Source organism: Amblyraja radiata, chromosome 13, assembly GCF_010909765.2.
Source record: "Amblyraja radiata isolate CabotCenter1 chromosome 13, sAmbRad1.1.pri, whole genome shotgun sequence".
Classification (NCBI taxonomy): Eukaryota; Metazoa; Chordata; class Chondrichthyes; order Rajiformes; family Rajidae; genus Amblyraja; species Amblyraja radiata.
Window position 1 is genome coordinate 60,535,722 of NC_045968.1, and position 20,110 is coordinate 60,555,831.

General features: G+C 41.6%; 1 protein-coding gene across 9 annotated transcripts in view; it reads right to left on the reverse strand.

The window, feature by feature from the left end:
- The window catches only part of eif4g1 (eukaryotic translation initiation factor 4 gamma 1), a 112,363-nt gene that overhangs the window by 59,507 nt on the left and 32,746 nt on the right, over positions 1 to 20,110 (reverse strand). For all 9 annotated transcript variants that reach the window (XM_033032187.1, XM_033032188.1, XM_033032189.1 and 6 more), the window contains 2 exons: positions 15,915 to 16,030; positions 5,593 to 5,685 (listed from right to left, as the gene is read on the reverse strand). In XM_033032187.1, the coding sequence (XP_032888078.1) occupies positions 5,593 to 5,685; positions 15,915 to 16,030 (209 nt within the window). The remainder of the gene's footprint in view (positions 1 to 5,592; positions 5,686 to 15,914; positions 16,031 to 20,110) is intronic.

Genomic DNA, 20,110 nt, shown 5'->3' on the forward strand with positions numbered 1-20,110 from the left:
TTTCTATCTGGTTTGCTAACCACCTCAGCAAAATTGTAGCGCAAAGACAAGCAGCTAGAAAATGAATTAAGATTATGGTCAGAGAATTTGCGAATTTATGACCATCACAATCAAACCACAATTTATTTGCTGTAAAATGAACTTGGTAGTAAAATGATGTGTGACAACAGAATGCAACAACATTCCAAATAAATTGATTGCAGAAGGCGATAGGACAGAATTTTGTTTTTACTGGAAATGCAGAGCTGCCAAGTTTTGTCAGCGCATTTCAGTATTCTAGTACCTGAAAAACAGTATTTTGCTGAGAAAATCAGTATTTTTACGCGGTGCCATTTTGCTGAAAAAAATGTTGTTTTTTATGTGCGGTCATACACATGTAAGAGTACAAGAATGCATAACTTTGCTACTAATTGACATGTCTTCTACGCACCTTACTTGACAGTGCATTCATTGTAATCTCTTTGTACACTGCTGTTTGAACGGCTGCATCCAGCACCAGATGTTGATGTAGAAGCAATTTTGGAAGCCTCCCTCCCCCTCCCACCGACTCTACCTCTCTCCCTCCCTCTCTTATTCCCTCCCTCCCTCTCTCTCCCCTCTCCATCTCTCCACCCGACTCTCCCCCTTTCTCTCCCCTTTCCCTCCTACCCCTCCCTCACTTTTTTTCTTCCTCCCTCTCTTATTCCCTTCCTCCCTCCTTCTACCTCTCTTCACTCTCTCCCCCCTCCCTCCCGCTCTCTCTCCCCCTTGAGCCCACCCACCATTCTGTAAAATCAAGGCCAGTCCCAATGTAACTGCAATCCCAGATAACCTTTCACCACTAGGCTTATCCAGAATTCTACCACTGCCTGAAAAATAATCAAAGGCTCAACTTCCACTGAGAAAGAGAATTCCAAAGACTCATTGTTATAAGAGAATTTTCCTGAACAGTCTGTGACCCATATCGCGATGGCCATAGTGCTATAAGTAAAGCCCATAGCGCTATGTTTAAAACCCATAGCGCTCTAGCTGGTAGCGCTATATTTAGAACCCACAGCGCTTAGTTTAAATTCCCACGCATTAAACTGACAGCGCTCTGTTTAAACCTGGAGCAGGACAGGCAGCGACTCTGGTGAGAAGGAATGGGTGACATTTCTGGTCGAGACCCTTCTTCAGACTGAACTGAACTCCGTATTTAACAACACAATATCGTACATCCGTATGCCAATCGCATTTCCGTACAAAATACGCGAAATCTGTACTACTTGGCAGCTCTGGAAATGGGAAGTAATGTGATAATACGCAGGAAAGTTGTTTTTGCACCAAATGGGACAGCAAACCGTGACCTGGATTTTGCTCAGTTTTGCCTGCAAGTGTTTCCAAGCTTCTGACCGCCCACTTAAATGTGCTAACCTTCATCTTACTAGCTGACCACCTGTGAAAATTTCCCAGCTACAATCTTCTAAAGACAATCATGCAGTTTTCAGCTCCTATATCAGCAAACCCAGGCCAATTAATATTTCCCAATACACACAGTGTTACATGGTTATAATGTAGTCCCCTTTATATGGAGAAAAACAAATGCAAACTGAATGACTGCTTTGCAGAACACTTCCATTCTCTATGCAAAGGTGACAGAGTTTCTTACCAAGTCATCTGAATAACCACTCCATTCTCACTCAGACTTTAGGTCTGGACTCCTGCAAGGTTTCAACACAACTCAATACAGATGCCAGCTACGCCCTATTTATCTTTTGATTGGGTCCTTTCAACCTGATCTCAAAAGCACATCTCATATGGTCATAGAATCATACAGCACAGAAACAGCCCCTTCGGCCCAACTCGTCCCTGATAACCAAGATGCCCCAGTCAAGCTAGTCTCATTTAGGCCATGTGTGTGTTTTTACAATATTGGGTACAAAAAGTGTGACATCATACGTAAAACTGAAGCTCACAAATAAATTATTTCAACTTGATTCAGATTAAGCAAAAACCCTCACAGTAGGTATGTTGCAAAGCCTACCTGAAGCGTCGTTGAAAATCTGCCGCTGCGGGTGTGCGCGATTTTGGCGCCGTTTAGAGGGGGGCGGGTTTAAAACGCGATTTTCTCTAGGCTGTTCAAATCGAAGATGTTCAGCCTAGTTAATTATTAACGAAAAGTCGCTGAAAGACCCCGTCGCAAAAGCTATTATTAGTTTTAAAGGCCTCGTATAATAGTTATAGTAGTTTAAAAATCAATCTCTAAACCCGCGACCGCCAGCAACCGCAGGGTCTCATAAAGCAAATAACTGAAGTTAGGCTGTATATTTTTACATTAAAACGGGCTTCTAAAGATCCCTTTATACAAAGTTTAATATTGCGAGTAGCTCATTTTGGGCCCATTATATCCCGCAGTATTTTTCTCGGCATTTGGGGCACAAATCTACCGCAATGTGAACGTTCTAAACCAGCGCGTTCCACAGGGACCCACTAGAAAGCTGATTTAAATGGGCATTTATTTACAGCAATTGAGCACTAAATTCCTTCCATTTGGTCTATAAATTAATGTAAATGAGATTTAAAAATCATGTTTTATTGTGAATTATTTGTGAATATTATTTGGACATTTAGGCTATTTAAAAATGTTAATCATTTATTAAGAAATGGATAGATGTTTAGATCTAGTAATTGAAGTCTGAAATTAGCTACAATTAGGTAACTAACTAATTATATGCTTTAATTTCAGGTCATCCAAGTAAGATTATTTTATATTTGTTTCAGAATGCTTCAATCTATGATAACTGAAAATTTCATTCAGTTCTCTTAATTTTTAAGAAAGTTATGGGCTTTTGACAGTTCACGATCACAGCCTTTTTGTTATGTCCATAGAAAATCAATAGGGAACAAGATGCTCATTTCCGAGTATGAAAATGGCCATAACTTTTTAAATACTTGAGATATGAAAGTGAATTAGGTGTCAAATTAAACTTATTTTTATGCTTTATCTAATGGGATAAATTACAGACTTGATTTTTTAAATCTCAAAATTTTGTAACATTGCTACTCACAGCAGCAGTACATGACAAGGAGAGATAGATAAATTTAATTAATGAACAAAATTCCTTGTTTAACATGCGTCCCTATGCGTTTCTTTACATTTTATGTTTGGTGTCCACCATAACAACCGTTACATGAATTTTAGAACGTTTTTTTTCTAAAGCATGCTAGCTGATTTCTTCACTTTTGCTGTTTTTCAACATACAAATATACTTTCTTGCTATAAACATGGAGTATGTGACCAAATGAGCAATATTTATGTTATCTACTGAAACGTGTGTTACAGTGTCCAAGAGTCGACACCAAAATGAAAGTAGATCCTGTTTCTTCCAGTATTTTTTTGTTGTTGTAATTTCTTTCTCATGTTTTGAATAAACTTTATGGAAGTAATTGTCCATACATAATAAGAGACTGCCGGTACATAATTTGATGGAAATATAGCTACTGCAAAATGCTAATGTTATGCGTGTGATGGTGGACACCAAAAATATTCACTAATTTTGCCATGCAGCAGCTTTTACAGAAACTTGATATTAAGGTTACTTTCTTCTCATAATTTCATTATCTATTGAGTTCTTCAAACTAGAAAATTTTCAATCTCCTTGGGAAGTTCTTTGGTCTTAATTTACCATTGTGGTGTAACAGTGGTTACTCTAAAATAGGATGGACACCAAGAGTAACCACTGTTACCCTCTTTGAAATATGGCCATTCAGAGCACTTAATGCCAAATTCATCAAAATTTTGCTTATTACTGTGAAACATGCATCTCTGCAAAGCATCAAACTTGAAAATGTTTTGAATTATAATGAAATTAATGCAGAAATTGCCTCTTTATTGCAGTCAAAATGTCACATTTTTAGTGTACTAAAAATTGATATTTTTGAGACAAACTGGTTGAATCCAGGAATACATTTAATTCCTAACTTGATTTTATCTCTACTATCTCTTGCACATTTGACTAACAATCCCTGAAAAAAATAACATCATACTACTTGAAACAGTGGAGATATGACATTTTTAATGTTCTGTGCTAAAATCTCTCCAGTATTGTAAAAATACACATACATCTCTCTCTCTACACCTTTCCTATCCATGTACCTGTGCAAATGTCTTTTAAATGCAGGTGTTGTAGCATCTGCCTCAACTACCTCCTCTGGCAGCTCGTTCCATACACCCACCACCATCTGTGTGAAAATGTTGCCCCCCTTAGGTTTATATTAAATCTTGTCTCTCTCATCTTAAACAAGGCCTTGTTTTTCATTCCCCTTCCCATCGCAAATGAATGTGCATTCCCCATCCATTCCCCTCATGATTTTATAGACTCCATAAGATCTTCATAAATTTTCTCTGCACTCTTTCTAGCTTAATGACATCCTTCCTATAGCAGGGTGACCAAACCTGATCACAATCTATTCCAAGTGTGGCCTCTCCAACATCTTATACAACTGCAACATAGCACCCCAACTTCCACACTCAATACCGGAACTGTGATGGCCAATGTACCAAAGGCTTTCTTGACCAGCCCGTCTATATATTGTGCCATTGTCAGGGGAATATGTACCTGTACTCCTCAAGCCCTCTGTTCCACCACACCCCAGGGAGCCTACAATTCTGTGAAGGTCTTGCCCTGGATTGACTTCCCAAAATGCAACACCTCACACATATCTGCATTAAAAAACATTAGCCATTCCTCAGCCCACTGATCAAGAGCCTGCTGTAATTTTGATAACTATCTTCACTATCCACAATTCTATCCACCTTAGAGTAATCTGCTAACTTATTAATCATGCCTTCTACATTCACATCCAAATCATTGATATTAACCACAAACAGCAATGAGCCAAGCACTGATCCGAGGAACATCACTCATCACAAGTCTCCAATCTGAAAAAAGCACCCTTCCACCTGAAGACGGGTCTCGCCCCGAAACATCACCCATTCCTTCTCTCCAGAGATGCTGCATGTCCCGCTGAGTTATTCCAGCTTTGTGTCTATCTTTGGTTTAAACCAGCATCTGCAGTTCCTTATTACACCCTTCCACCACCACTCTCGGCCTCTATTAATGAAGCCAATTCTGTATCCAGTGCTAGCTCCCCTGCAGGCCATGTGGTCTAACCTTCCTGAATGTCCAGGTTCAGGTAAGTATTATTTTAAGTAGATGTAAGTTATTTTCCCTACCGATAATTTCAGAGTTTATTTGTCCTTTCTCAACTGTACCTTCCGTAGTCATATATTTTGTTCATTACTAAGCTCTACATATTAATCTCTCCCAATCTCCATCACAGACCTTCCCTTTTGTTCTTTCTGTCCCCAATACCAATACCCCTCCGTTCATCTACCCCACCTCTCGTTAAAAGATTCAATTTAACTTTCCCAGTCGTGATGAGAGATCATGGACTTAAAATATTAACCATCTTTCTTCAAATTCTGCCAGAGGACACCATTTCTAGTCTTATAAATATTGCAAGTATGTTTTTAATGTTTCCTTCATTTATAAGACTAAAAGGATAAAAACAAGAAACCATTCACTGGTTCTATAATCAGGACACTTGCAAGCACCCAGTTATAATACTTGCCTGTGGCGGCGTTGGTGTAGAACCCGATCTTCCTCCAGACATGATCTCTTCTGTGATGTCTTTTCCACCCTGGTTTGGATCCCTTATCCGGATCTAAGAAACAAATTATCCAGAAAATATAGAGTTCAAGGAAACTTTGCTCAAGAATCTCATCAAGTTAAAGCCATTGACATAGCATTTGCATGTAGGGAATGAGAGAACAAAGTAGATAGTTTCGTATAAGCCAGTTCGGTATTCCGATAAACGCAAGGAATCGTGAGATTTGGCAAAGGTTATTTGAGAATTTAAAAAAAGCGAACGGTGTGCCTGGTAGCGGGGGAGAGTGGGGTGTAACAGTGAGAGAGAGAGAGGGGGTAGATGCGAGTGGGAGACAGGGAGAGACGGTGAGAGGTGGGGGAAGATAGGTTTCAGTTAGACAGACAACCACTGGTAAAGCCATGGCTTGTTGCTTCTAAGAGAGTCGAGAAAATGTCCTCAATTGAGGGAATGCAACTTCAGAACCCCCTCATCTCGACCGCGGGCGCAAGAAACAAATGACCCAAAGTTTGCATTGAGTGACCTGAATGTTCTTACCGTCCTCGTCGTACACAGACGTTTTGTGAGAGTGGTTGGATCCCGGGATGGAGGAGTCAGCGCCCGACAGGTGAGCGGCCCGCGGTAGCTGGTGCCTCTCCGCTCACTCGCCGCTGGAAGAACTCACACCTCTACTCCCCGGGTCGGACGCTGCCTCCTCGATCCTGCTGCTTGGCGGCAGCCGACTAGGATTCCAGAGCATCGCCAATGCCTCACATCAGCTGCTGATCCCCCGCCGCCTGTCCGGATAATGTGACCGACGTTGGTTGAGCTGAAGCTGGGATCCAACCACTCTCACAAACGCTGGTGTAGGGCGAGGACGTTAAGAATAGTCAGTTCACTTAACGCAAACTTTAGATCATTTGTTCCTTGCACCCGTGGAAATCCCCGCTCCCATCCACCCGAACCACGGCGCAAAAGTCTAATGTGTGGGAAGTTTGAAGGAGGGTCTTCTATTCCAGGTCCACGGACGAGAGTGCCGGCCCAGGCCCGTAGGCAGCGCGGAGGAGAGGCGCCGGCCCCAGCTCTGCCTGTCCCGCCGGGGGGGATGGGCGGGGTTGAGCTGGAATTGGTGCCTCTTTTACGCGCCGCGCCCCGCTGGGACAGGCAGAGCCGAGCTGGAGCCGGCGCCTCCCCCCTCCGCCGCGCCCACTGGAACTGGCCGCCTCCGGACAGGGCACTCGAGAGGGGACAGCCCAGCGGCGGCTGGATAGTGACGAGGAGCGGATCTGCACCCATGCGAGTGCTTAGCCCGAGCGACCTATGACCTGTGCATGCACAGTCTGAATACCGAACTGGCTTACTAGCAATGAAGACCAACTGCTCGCAGGAAAGGAAAGTATAACTATCTCCAAAACAATATTGAAAGGAAATGGATGGGGGTTCTAAATGCAGAATGAAAACATGAGCCATGTTATAATTATTTCATTTTACCCAACTAACAAAGGTTAATAAGGAATAACATATATTGTATAATCAATGAACAAAGTTAAATTATAAAATAAGTATGTACTAAGTACTTCCACGCATTAAGAACCTATTCATTTAAGGCTACTTTATGTACTATCTTTAAGTCTGAGAGAGTCAAATTCAAAATCTACCTTATGCTGGACAGTGCAGGCGTACAGCAACTTTAATGTCATAAGTATTGCTATATTTCCAACCTAAATCTGTTCAACAGTTTGTTATACCTCTAAAACCATTTTCAAGACAGGTGGATAGATTTTTACATACTGAGAATTATCAAGTGGTATGGGTTCGTGCAGGAGTGGCAGAGGTAAAACATTGTTGCTGAATGGTGCAGTTGGTAAATGGTCTAAGCCTGCTTCTATTTCTCATGTTCTTATCCGATGAAAATCCACAAAGTACAAACATCGGAATAATCGCCCAATTGCTGGACAGACTACAAACTGACATGTACTGAAAACCTACCGACCTTCAGTTATCGGAGCTACCCTGCCTCTTGCAAAGACACTATCCCTGACTCAATTTCTCCATCTTCCCATTCTAGCAAAGTCGAGATGTCCTCATTTAGTAAAGTAGACAAAAATGCTGGAGAAACTCAGCGGGTGAGGCAGCAATAATGGAGGGAAGGAAATAGGCAACATTTCGGGTCGAGACCCTTCTTCAGACTGATGTGGGGGTAGGGATGGGGGGGGGGGGGGGGAGAAGAAGAAAGGAAGAGCCGGAGGCAGTGGGCTGTGGGAGAGCTGGGAAGGGGAGGGCAAAGAAGGAGAAAGCAGGGACTACCTGAAATTGGAGAAGTCAATGTTCATACCGCTGGGGTGTAAACTACCCAAGCGAAATATGAGGTGCTGCTCCTCCAATTGACAGTGGGCCTCACTCTGGCCATGGAGGAGGCCCAGGACAGAAAGGTCGGATTCGGAATGGGAGGGGGAGTTGAAGTGCTGAGACACCGGGAGATCAGGTTGGTTATTGCGAACAGAGTGGAGGTGTTGGGCGAAGCGATCGCCAAGCCGACGCTTGGTCTCACCGATGTAGAGCAGCTGACACCTAGAGCAGCGGATGCAATAGATGAGGTTGGAGGAGGTGCAGGTGAACCTGTGCCGCACCTGGAAAGACTGCTTGGGTCCTTGGATGGAGTCAAGGGGGGAGGTAAAGTGACAAGTGTAGCATTTCCTGCGGTTGCAAGGGAAAGTGCCAGGAGAGGGTGGATTGGGTGGGAATGGACAAATTGATCAGGGAGTTACGGAGCTCTGTCCATCAAGACCTATGTGATCTCCCAGTCGCTAACCATTTTAACTCCCCTTACCATTCCAACACTGACCTTCCTGTCCTGGGCCTCCTCCACTGTCATACGCAAACTGAAGGAACAGCACCTCATATTTTGCTTGTGCAACTTACAACCTAGCGCATTAATTTTGATTTCTTCAACTTCAAGTAACCCTTGCATTCCCTCTCTTTTCGTCCCTTCCCCACCCTAGTCGTCTTACTAATTTCACCGTTTGTATCCCATTGGTATCACCTCATTCACAGCCAACATTTATATCCCTTCGTTATCTCCACCGTTCCAGAGACATCAACGCAGGGTCTGCTTTGTTCTGTACCTTCCCATACCTCTTAATTTCCCTCTTCCTTAATCTCCGTCCGATGTAGGGTCTCAACCTGATATATAACCTATCCCTATTCTCCAGAGATGAGCATCTGCAGTCCCTTCTTACACTCCTCTCCTCTTTCTCCCCCCCCCCACTCCACACACACAATTCACAACTCTTCAATCCTTTTGTCTCCAGGGATAATGGGGATGATGCCAGACCCGCTGAGTTACTCTAGCACGGTCTTTATTTGCTGGATGAAAAGCTGAACACCAAACAAACCATGAGCAAGCAAGACTGTTCAATGTCAGTAGTCTGCTTTTAACCAAGCACAGATCAACAATATAACATTAAGCACTTCAGTGGCTAAAGGTAACACTCTTCATTTCACTACAAATAGTAGAAAAACAAAAAATATCAAAGTAGTTGCTGAAAAAACAAGGAAATGGGATCAGTATGGGGTTTACATCAACACAAAAGCAGAAGCCTAAAACATTCGGCAGAATTCTATTCCACTTCATATACCAATTAATAACAAAAAATCTTTGGTTCAAGGCCAATTATAGGAAAATTCAAAATGATACCTCAGGGCGATATGGAGGAATATTTTGCGAAATCAACAACTGATGAGATGCAGTCTTTTAGATAGAGCCATTAATCAAAGTACATGGTAGATTATATGGTAGTATATAACAAAACAGCAGTTTTGTTCTCTGCTCTTCAGCGGATATGTATTGACAAGAATTTGCCAGGCAAATAAAAGTGAGTTTTCAATTTAAAAAAACTTATCTTGCTCTTATAGGATGTTTTTTAAAACAAAACAATTAATACCAATTAATTATAACTGGTGTGTTAAATTACAAAAGTTCAAGCTGAATATGCGACTGATCCTCCATTTGACTCAACAAATTTACTGCAAAAACACAGTATTTACCAAAGCAAGAATCTTTTCAAATGACTGGAAATGATTCTCAACCATCCCAGTTCAAAAAAAATAATCCTCTTAGTTGTAAATTCAGTAAATTGTTTCCAATTCTTTAAATAATAAGCTCTATTTATTTACTTTCTCACTCTCACTAATCAAAACTTGCCCTATTTGTATTCTGCATGTTAGTTTTTTTTAGTTCACAACACATCTATTTTTTTGCCATAAAATAATGAAAATATTGATTTCTCCAAATTGGAGGCCGAGGGAAAACCTGTGTAACGTAGAATTACGAAAGGCATAGACAGGGTAGTCTGCCATAACCTCCACCCTCCAGGGTAGAAATGTCACATACTAGAACACTCAGAATTAACACAAGCGTGAACATTTGACAGATGCTTGCCATGAGGAGGTAGGGGAGGGGGAAAATTGGCTGGGGTTTGCAGAAACAGACAGTTTTAAGTGGCATTTAGACAGACACATGAACATGCAGGGAGTGGTTGGATAGGAAGCAGATGGGGTTGATTAATTTGTATCATGTTAGCATAGGTTTCACGGGTCAATGGACCTATTCCTGCGTTGACAGACACAAAATGCTGGAATAACTCAGTGGGACAGGCAGCATCACTGGAGAGAAGGAATGGGTGACATTTCGGGTCGAGACCCTTCTTCAGACTGATGTTGTACTGTTTTATGTTCCAAACTACTAGTTACCATTGCATCAGATGTCCTAGATGACCAGTGGCATCACCATATCAACTTGCATCTGCAGCAAATCAAGACAAAAGAATGTGAACTAAAAAGGCCGAGAGTGTAACTGGCATAAAATTCAGGCCCACCAACAAAATTGTGGTATCATGTGCAAAAATGACAGCTTTATCCGTCTACAGAAACAGTAGCCACTTAAAAGAGGGCGATACAGTGTGGAAACAGGCCCTTCGGCCCAACTTGTCCACACCGGCCATCATGTCCTAGCTACACTAGTCCCACCTGCCTGTGTTTGGCCCATATCCCTCCAAATCTGTCCTATCCATGTACTTGTCTGTTTCTTAAACATAGGTATTGTCCCAGCCTCAACTACCTCCTATGGCAGCTTGTTCCATACACCACCCTTTGTGTGAAAAATAACTTCAGAACTAAATAAATGCAAGTTCAATGGGAAGTTCCAAAATCATAAAGATGCCACATAAATTCCAGCTATTTACCAATCTTTAGAGGCCTGACAACCATTAGATGTTTAGCAGAAAGGCTCCCAATCTTAAAACAAGTCTTATACCAAGCTAAGCAAAATAAACTATTTAAAGACTTAAAAAACTTAAATTTATTGCAATATTTTTCAAAATACACTAAAATTCATATTCATCCATAATCTTGCCTCTCCATCCCTTATAAGCTCCTCAGGTCTTACACACCTTACATACCTACATTCCTCCAATACTATCCTCTTGGGTACCCCAAATAAACTTAATTCCTATTACCAGCAACAAGAAGCTGATCATCAAATAGGCATCAAGATGATGCAGGAGCTACTTTAGAATAAATTACAGCAAGGCACGCAACAGCTGTGAATGCACATACTGACAAAAGCATAAGCACCAATTTTGCACAATACAAAACGACAATTCTACACATGTCCAGAGCACAACAGATTCATGTGGACTTAGCATTGTTGTAATTGACTGAACAAAATCTAGAACATTAGGGTAGTGTTAATGTGTGGGTCGGTGCAGACTCGGTGAGCCGAAGGGGCCCGTTCATGCCCTGCATCTCGAAAACTAAAGCAGGTCCAGAATCAGTGCAATTTTATAGTTCAAAGGAAAACGGAAGAGAGAGAGATGCAACACGAGTTGACACTATAAAAGGAGACAGCGTACAAGTCAGAGATCATATGCAAATTTCCCTGTAAGCAAGACAACATCTCTAGCTCAAAGGTAGGCACAAAAAGCTGGAGTAACTCGGTGGGACAGGCAGCATCTCTGGAGAGAAGAAATGGGTGATGTTTTGGGTCGAGACCCTTCTTCAGACTGACCTCAGGGGGGAGGGAGATAGATAAATGTGAAGGTGTGAAAACAAGGCAAAGGGAATGGCGATCAAGGTAAATTCAATTCAATTCAATTCAATTCAACTTTAATGTCATTGCACAAATACTGAGTATGGGTACAACGAAATGCAGTTTTGCGTCAGTCCGTAGTAGTGCAATATAGAAATAGAATAGATGTAGAATAGATCATTGTTAGCTGGGAGAAGGTAGCAACAAAGCAAGCAGAGATAATGTAGTCGGAGACAGCAAGACTGGTCGGAGATCTGGGAAGGGGGAGAGATGGAGAGAGGGAAAGCAAGGGTTACTTGAAGTTAGAGAAGTCAATGTTCAAACCACTGGGGTGTAAGCTGCCCAAGCGAAATCCGAGGTGCTGTTCCTCCAATTTGTGCTGATCCTCACTCTGACAATGGAGGAGTCCCAGGACAGAAAGGTCAGTGTGGGAATGGAAGGGGGTGTTAAAGTGTTTAGCAACCGGGAGATCAGGTAGGTTCAGGCGGACTGAACGGCGGTGTTCAGTGAAACGATAGCCAGGCCTGCGCTTGGTCTCACTGATATACAGGAGTCCACACCTGGAACAGCGGATACAGTAGATGAGGTGCAAGTGAAACTCTGCCTCACCAGGTTAAACTACCGGGATCCTTGGATGAAGTCGGGGGGGGGGGGGGGGGAAGGAATAGGTGGAGATGGGAAGATGTGGCTAGGGGTGGGATCCCGTCAATCTCTCCATCCCTCCCCTTCCCAGTTCTCCGACCAGTCTTACCGTCTCTGACTACATTATCTCTGTTTGCGTTGTTGTCTTTCTCCCAGGTAACAATGATCTCTCCTACATTTCCCTTGAACTTCATTCCCTTTGCCCTGTTTTCACCCCTTCACACTTCCTTATCTATCTATCTATCTCCCTTCACCCATTCTGTCTCTCCAGAGATGCTGCCTGTCCTACGGAGTTACTCCAGCATTTTGTATCTATCTCTGTTCACCACAATCCTCGGTTCTGGTTGCAGTCATCTCCAGCACGAGAACAATCCATTAAACGTATTTACCACATTGTGGTTTGCATTCACATGGACTCTTATTACTGTTGCCATTCTAGGTACAGGTTGACTTCAGGTGTAACCTGGATGGGATTATGGACAATGGGCAACCAAGTCAAGCAACGATTTGCAGACGTCTAGCAAAACCAGCTAGGTCACCAGGCATACATACTGCTTATATCCAAAAAGAACAAGAATTGATTCTGGGCTCTGTAAACTGTTTTATTGGCTTTGACTTCAGGACTGTGCAAGACATGGCACAAAGGCTGGCTCTATCTAACACCAGTGCTTGTGCCACAAAGCAGGTTATAAATGGCAGCATTGTAATGCTTTAAAACCCAGACGCAGAACCACCAGGGGGCGCCGCACGATGGCTGCCTCGCCAACGGTCTGTCTGCGCCTTTTTCATTCTTTGTGTTTTTAGTTTGTTGTAAAATGTACAGTGCCCTCCATAATGTTTGGGACAAAGGCCCGCTACTTATTTATTTGCCACTGTACTCCACAATCTGCGACTTGTAATAGAAAAAAAATACATTTTGGTTTTACCATGTAGGAATTACAGCTGTGTTTATACATAGTCCCCCCCATTTCAGGGCACCATAATGTTTGGGACACATGGCTTCACAGGTGTTTGCAATTGCTCAGATGTGTTTAATTGCCTCCTTAATGGAGGTATAAGAGAGCTCTCAGCACCTAGTCTTCCCACTTTTATTGTTGTTTATCAACATGAGGACCAAAGTTGTGCCAATGAAAGTCAAAGAAGCCATTATGAGACTGAGAAACAAGAATAAAACTGTTAAGACACATCAGCCAAACCTTAGGCTAACCAAAATCAACTGTTTGGAACATCATTAAGAAGAAAGAGAGCACTGGTGAGATTACTAATCACAAAAGTTAAGGAAGACCTCCACAGCTGATGACAGAAAAATTCTCTCTATAATAAAGAAAAATCCTCAAACACCTGTCCGACAGATCAGAAACACTCTTCAGGAATCGGGTGCGGATTTGTCAATGACCACTGACCGCAGAAGACTTCATGAACAGAAATACAGAGGCTACACTGCAAGAGGCAAACCAGTTCTGGAAAGTAGTCTTGTGGACAGATGAGACGAAGATTAACATATCAGAATGATGGCAAGAGCAAAGTATGGAGGAGAGAAGGAACTGTTCAAGATCCAAAGCATACCACATCATCTGTGAAACACAGTGGTGGGGGTGTTATGGCCTGGGCATGTATGGCTGCTGAAGGTACTGGCTCACTTATCTTCATTGATGATGCAACTGCTGATGTTAGTAGCATGAAGAATTCTGAAGTTTATAGACACATCCTATCTGTTCAAGTTCAAACAAATGCCTCAAAACTCGTTGGCCGGCGGTTCACTCTACAGCAAGACAATACTGCTAAAGCAACAAAGGAGTTTTTCAAAAGTATAAAATGGTCAATTCATGAGTGGCCAAGTCAATCACCCGATCTGAACCCAATTGAGCATGCCTTTTATATGCTGAACAGAAAACGGAAGGGGACTAGCCCCCAAAACAAGCATAAACTAAAGATGGCTGAATGTAGGCCTGGCAGAGCATCACAGAGAAGACACCCAGCAACTGGTGATGTCCATGAATCGCAGACTTCAAACAGTTATTGCATGCAAAGGATATACTGAACATGACTACTTTCATTTACATGACATTGCTGTGTCCCAAACATTATGGTGCCCTGAAATGGATGGGGCTATGTATAAACACAGCTGTAATTTCTACATGGTGAAACCAAAAAGTATAAAAGGCCTTTATTATAATCTGACAATGTGCACTTTAACCACGTGATTTTTTTTCTATTACAAATCTCACATTGTGGAGTACAGAGAGAAATAAATAAATGATGGGTCTTTGTCCCAAACATTATGAAGTTTTAGTATTTGTGGGGGGTGGGTGTAGGAAACTTGTTTTATCTCTTTCCTCGACGGAGGTGCGACTTTTCGGTGTCGTATCTCCACCCGCGCTGCGGCTTAATATCGTGGAGTTGGCGGCCTCGTGTTTGGGACTTCTAGAACTAAACATCTTTGGAGTTGGGCGATCCCTTTGCCAGGGGTCGGCCTTTGATGCTCCAATCGGCAGGAGCTGCGGACTTTAACATTGTGGAGCTCCCGGTCCCTGATTAGGGACCGATTTCGGGAACCCCAAGCCGCAGGAGTTTGACCACTCCGACGTGGGAGCTCGATCACCGGCAGCGCATTGTTCGACTCCCCCGACCGCGGGAAGAAAGGAGGAAAGAAGACAAGACTTTATTGCCTTCCATCACAGTAGAGAATGTAGAGGAGCCGCTGTGGTGGATGTTTATGCAGTTGTACGTCTTGTTGCTTTTTTGGTATGACTATGGCAAACCAAATGCCACGTATGTTACAAAACATGATTGGCTAATAAATTAAGATTATGATTATGAATAAATTACATATTGCTTTTCAGTGGGCATGCAAAGTGAGCACAATTGACACATTCAAGAACCAATTTGCATTTTTAATTGAACATAATGGTGAGAAATGCCATTATTTTTGTTTAGTCAGGAAATACAGCATGGATACAAGCCGTTTGGCACACCAAGTCCACACTGAACATCGATCACCCATCCACACTAGTTCCACTCCCTACATATCAGGGGCAATTTACAGAAGCCAATTAACCATATAACCCGCAAGTGTTTGAGATGCAGGAGGAAACCGGAATACCCAGAGGTAACCCACGCGGTCACAGGAAGAATGTGCAACCTCCACACAGACAGCACCCGAGGTCAGGATCAAACTTGTGTCTCTGACACTCCAAGGCAACAGCTCTACCAGCTGTGCCATTGCGCCACCTTATTTTAAAGTATTATTGCTGCCAAACATTAATGTTTGAAAAGATTTTCCAAGCTTGAATTCATTAAAAATTCTGCAGTCAAAAAAATATTGGTAAATTATATTATCAGGCAACAGAGGGCATCAGAGCAGGACTGTCATATAAATCGAGCATCAACTAAAATAAAATATGACAGCAGTGAATTTAGAATAAAACATGAAAGGTAGTTAATTTTCAGTAAAAACATCTAACTAAATATTTACCAAGTTTATTAATAACGTAGTTTTGAGAGAGTAATTGTGTGAGAAGTATTGGCAAGACTTTGTAATACCAACCCAAGAGAATGCAGTTCAGCAAGAACTTACCTGTTTACGTTCTCTTTTTGGAGGCATTTGTGGCTGAGCCGGATTTATCATAACAGTGGCAGGCGCCACTGGTGCAGAATATGATTGCACTCCCTGTGTTGCTGGATAATAGGTTCCTGAAGAGACAAAGTGTCAACAACTAAGGGTAAGTAGTCCATCCTCTGAAAGGTCAACCTCTGATGATTCCTTTTAGAAAAATTCTACTTTAGGTCAATCATTTGCAGGAAACCAAATGAAGGTTAAATAGATTTTTTTTTAAATCTTGGCTCCTCTCACCTATGAAATTATAGAGAATCTAAAATGAAAAAAAACATTAGTCACAAACCCCTAGAATCCAAAACTCCTAAGTATACATTTTTGAGAACAATTGTTGTATACCATCAAGAAAATGCAGTCTCAACTTCCCTCTTCATAAACTAGCAGAGCCCAATCCAACAGGAACTGAAAATGCTTTCCTTCAAATCATTATTGGCTGGATACCAATCGTAACAGGATTCTGGAGAGTACATTTATGAGTCACAATACAAACTGATTTTAACTGCAGTGCTAAATATTTGAAGGGTGGACAAATCATCCCGTAGAATTTTATGATAATTTCCCTAGAGTTTTTGGAACAAGTTCTTAATTATCCCATTACTTCGTTTTCATAGATGATTGCAGAATTCCAGCTGCCCATGAGCACACTAGGGGCACAAACCTTACGTACGTCATTTTCTAATTTTCTCATCTAAGTGGCATCTTTGATTTCTAACTAAGTTGCTACTTGATAAACACACAATCCCGAGCAGTTGGACACAAATGCATTGCAGAGTGCACAAAGATTAAGCAGAACATTGTCTGAAATGGAACGCTGCAGTTATGAGGGAGATTAAATGGAGTCATGTGGTCACAGCACAGAAAAAGGCCCTTCGGCCTAACTTCGTCATGCTGACCGTACAGCCCCATTTACACTAGTCGCACCCGCCTGCGTTTGTCCCAGAACCCTCTAAACCTTTCCAATCTATATACCTGCCCATGGCAGTTTTCCTTGGAATAGATAAGAACATGAGAACATGATAGGAGGCATGCTAAATTATGAAATCCTTCCCCATAATAGCATCATCTAAAACTAGGGAGCTGAGGTTTAAGGAATCAGAGGGTTAGAAGGCAGAGGAAAAAATATTTTCATCCATTCTGGAACACACTCCTAAAGGTGGAGCTGGGTAAGCAATCTTGGAACATTTGAAGAGCATCTAAACAAAACACGATTTTTCAATACTACAGATCAAATGTTGGTAAATTAGATTAGTACGGTTAGCAAGAACTTGCTGGTCCGAAGGGCACATTTGTGCTGTATGACTACAACCCATCTGAAAACCATGATTTACATACAAAAGCTGCGATAGACACCATCAGAATTATTCCACAAAAGCATCACAACAATGTTCAGCGTTGAAGAACAGTGCCAATTTGTACTGCCATAATCCAGGATACCAATTCTCATCACACATTGGAGTGGGAACTTGGACAGATATACAGATTAATATAAGCAAGCTTACTCTATTCCATGTCAACTTCGTTTTACTTTTAACATCTGGAGGAAAGTTTTTAATACATAAACATGTCTTCCATTTTTCAACATGTACTTGGCGCACTACTACACCATTTTCCTAATGCATTTCAGCACAATGGTCAAAAAATTCCATGTCACACAAGGAGACTTTAGAGCAATTACAAAACAGGTTTAGTGCAATCTTAAAACAACCGCATTTATTTTAATGCAAGAGATTTGATGGTTAAAGGTAGGTGAACTCGGGTCAGGTATGGTGACTGGAATGCTGCTGCCATTACTGAACCCTGGCTAAGAGAGGTACAGGAGTGGCAGCTTAATGTTCCAGGGAACAGGTGTGGCAGGAGACAGAGGTGGGGGGGTAGAAGAGTAGCTTTATTGATTAAACAGAATGCCACAGCAGTAGTTCAAGATGACATTACTGATGATTCACCCAGTGAGGCTACATGGGTGGAGCTGAGAAATAAAAATAGGGGACAATCACCTTGTTGGGAGAGTTTCTACAGGTCCCAAATGGTCAATGAATAACACAGGCAATAATATTTCAAAATTTACAACATATCTACCACAAAGTCAACCAATAGTTTGCACATTACTATCAAAATTTCAGCCAGGGAAATAATCAACTACCATCAAAAATAAATGAAAATAAAAAAGGCCTCTTAAAACCTGCACAATAGTTGAAACTTCACTGCAAATCAATGCAATGAACCGAAGGATATTACTTACACTTGTAAACTACTTCACAATCATCAAAATACATTTGAAAAATGTAATGGGTTGTTCCTCTTTTTCATATTGAAATGTTTAGTCCATTTGAGTACAAGGGAAGCACTTGACAAAAAAATTCAGACACCACAAATTGATAAACTTCAGTCACTGATCAAGTTATCATACAGGAAATATGCAGATTGTTATTTTCCCTTCTGTTTAATGTTTGTTTTCAAAACTCTGGAGTGGTCATTGAAACATGAAATAAAAATCTTGTACTCTGAGTACTAATTGTTAGCTTTGAGTAAGGCTATATTTAGACCCCAAATTTAAGAACAAGCCGCAAATAAAAATCCATCTAAAGACTACTTAATTTAGCACCGACAATTGCTGAAAATGTATACACCCTACTGAGGAAAGTGTACAGTATAAAGTCTTAAACTACTACAAATTGTCCTTGTTAAAAATTAATCGCTGATTCCATCAATGCTGAAAACACAATGAAATCTAGTCTACGGGAAAAAAACATGGTCAGCATTATGAACAAAATTAGAAGCTGTTTTGCTCAATACAACTATTGTGCTCAGGGACAGCACAGTGGCACAGCTGGTAGAGCCACTGCCTCAGCGCCAGAGACCCGGTGTGTTTGTATGGAGTTTATATGTTTTCCGTATGACCATGTGGATTTCCTCTGGGTGCTCAGGTTTCCTTCCACATCCCTAAGACAGCAATTTGTAAGATAACTGGCCTCTGTAAATTGTCCCCAGCATGTAGGAAATGGATACAAAAGTGGAATAACAGAACTAGTTGGAACGGGTGATGATGGTTAGCATGAACTCGATGCTTGAATCTCCAAACTTTAAAGCAACGGTATGAACATCCAATTTAGTGAGAAAAACATTGCATATTGACCATACATGGTCATATTTCAGGATGTAGTTGATTCATAAAAGACTACTCGAAAAGATATTTTAAAAATTAATAATTTACTAATCATTTATTTAGAACCAAGATTAGAAAACATTAATCTTCAAGACTAGTCAAGAGCCAATCATGAAAAGCAAGTATTTAGCGAAGGAATGGTATATTAGCTTTTACTATGACAAGCATGGTGTACAGTGTTACATAAATTGTCCCCAATGTAGCCTCCTTTACATCAGCGAGACCAAGCCTACATCAGGCAACGGTTTTGCCAAACATTTGCATTCAGTCTACCATGACCTTGAACCCATTAACTCCCCTTCCTATATCGAACTTCATTTCTGGGCCTCCTCCATTGCTTGAGTGATACCACATTGAATTCACCAATTTTAGGAAACTAACCAACAGCCATCATCCATCCATGTACCCCACCTGAATGAGCATACATTTCTCACACTATCCTACCCCACCGCTTTCCTCTTCCCTCGTCCCATGCCAACTACATCCTTTCCTCCGGCTTAACATTTTGCACTTCTCTCCTCATTTCACAGCCTTTTGTCTTTTCAACTCTGGTCTTTATCAATCCCCATGCACATGTATCCATCTATCACTTGCTTGGCTTTTTTCAGCCTCCACCCCAGAGAGTTGACCTGAAACGTCACCTATCCATGTCCGCCAGAGTTGCTGCCTGCAGAGACCTGCTGAGTTACTCCAGCACTGTCCTTTTCTTAAAAATGAAAATTGTGCAGGGCTTTGGCAAAAACCATAATTGCAGTAATGAACTGTTTAACAGTATTTTTTAAGTCGAGACAGTATAGATCAATTCCAATGAAGAGAGGGATATCTTTTCAAGGGAGACTGAACAAAACGAATCTAAACTCACTATAGTTTGAAGAATTAGATTACATATGTTTTTTTTTTTTTTAAAAGAGGCATTCACCAGTTGATGCCATTTTTTAGCTGACCCTTTCGGGACATGTTGCAATTTCTTTGTGCAGAGGTGGTGAAGACACTG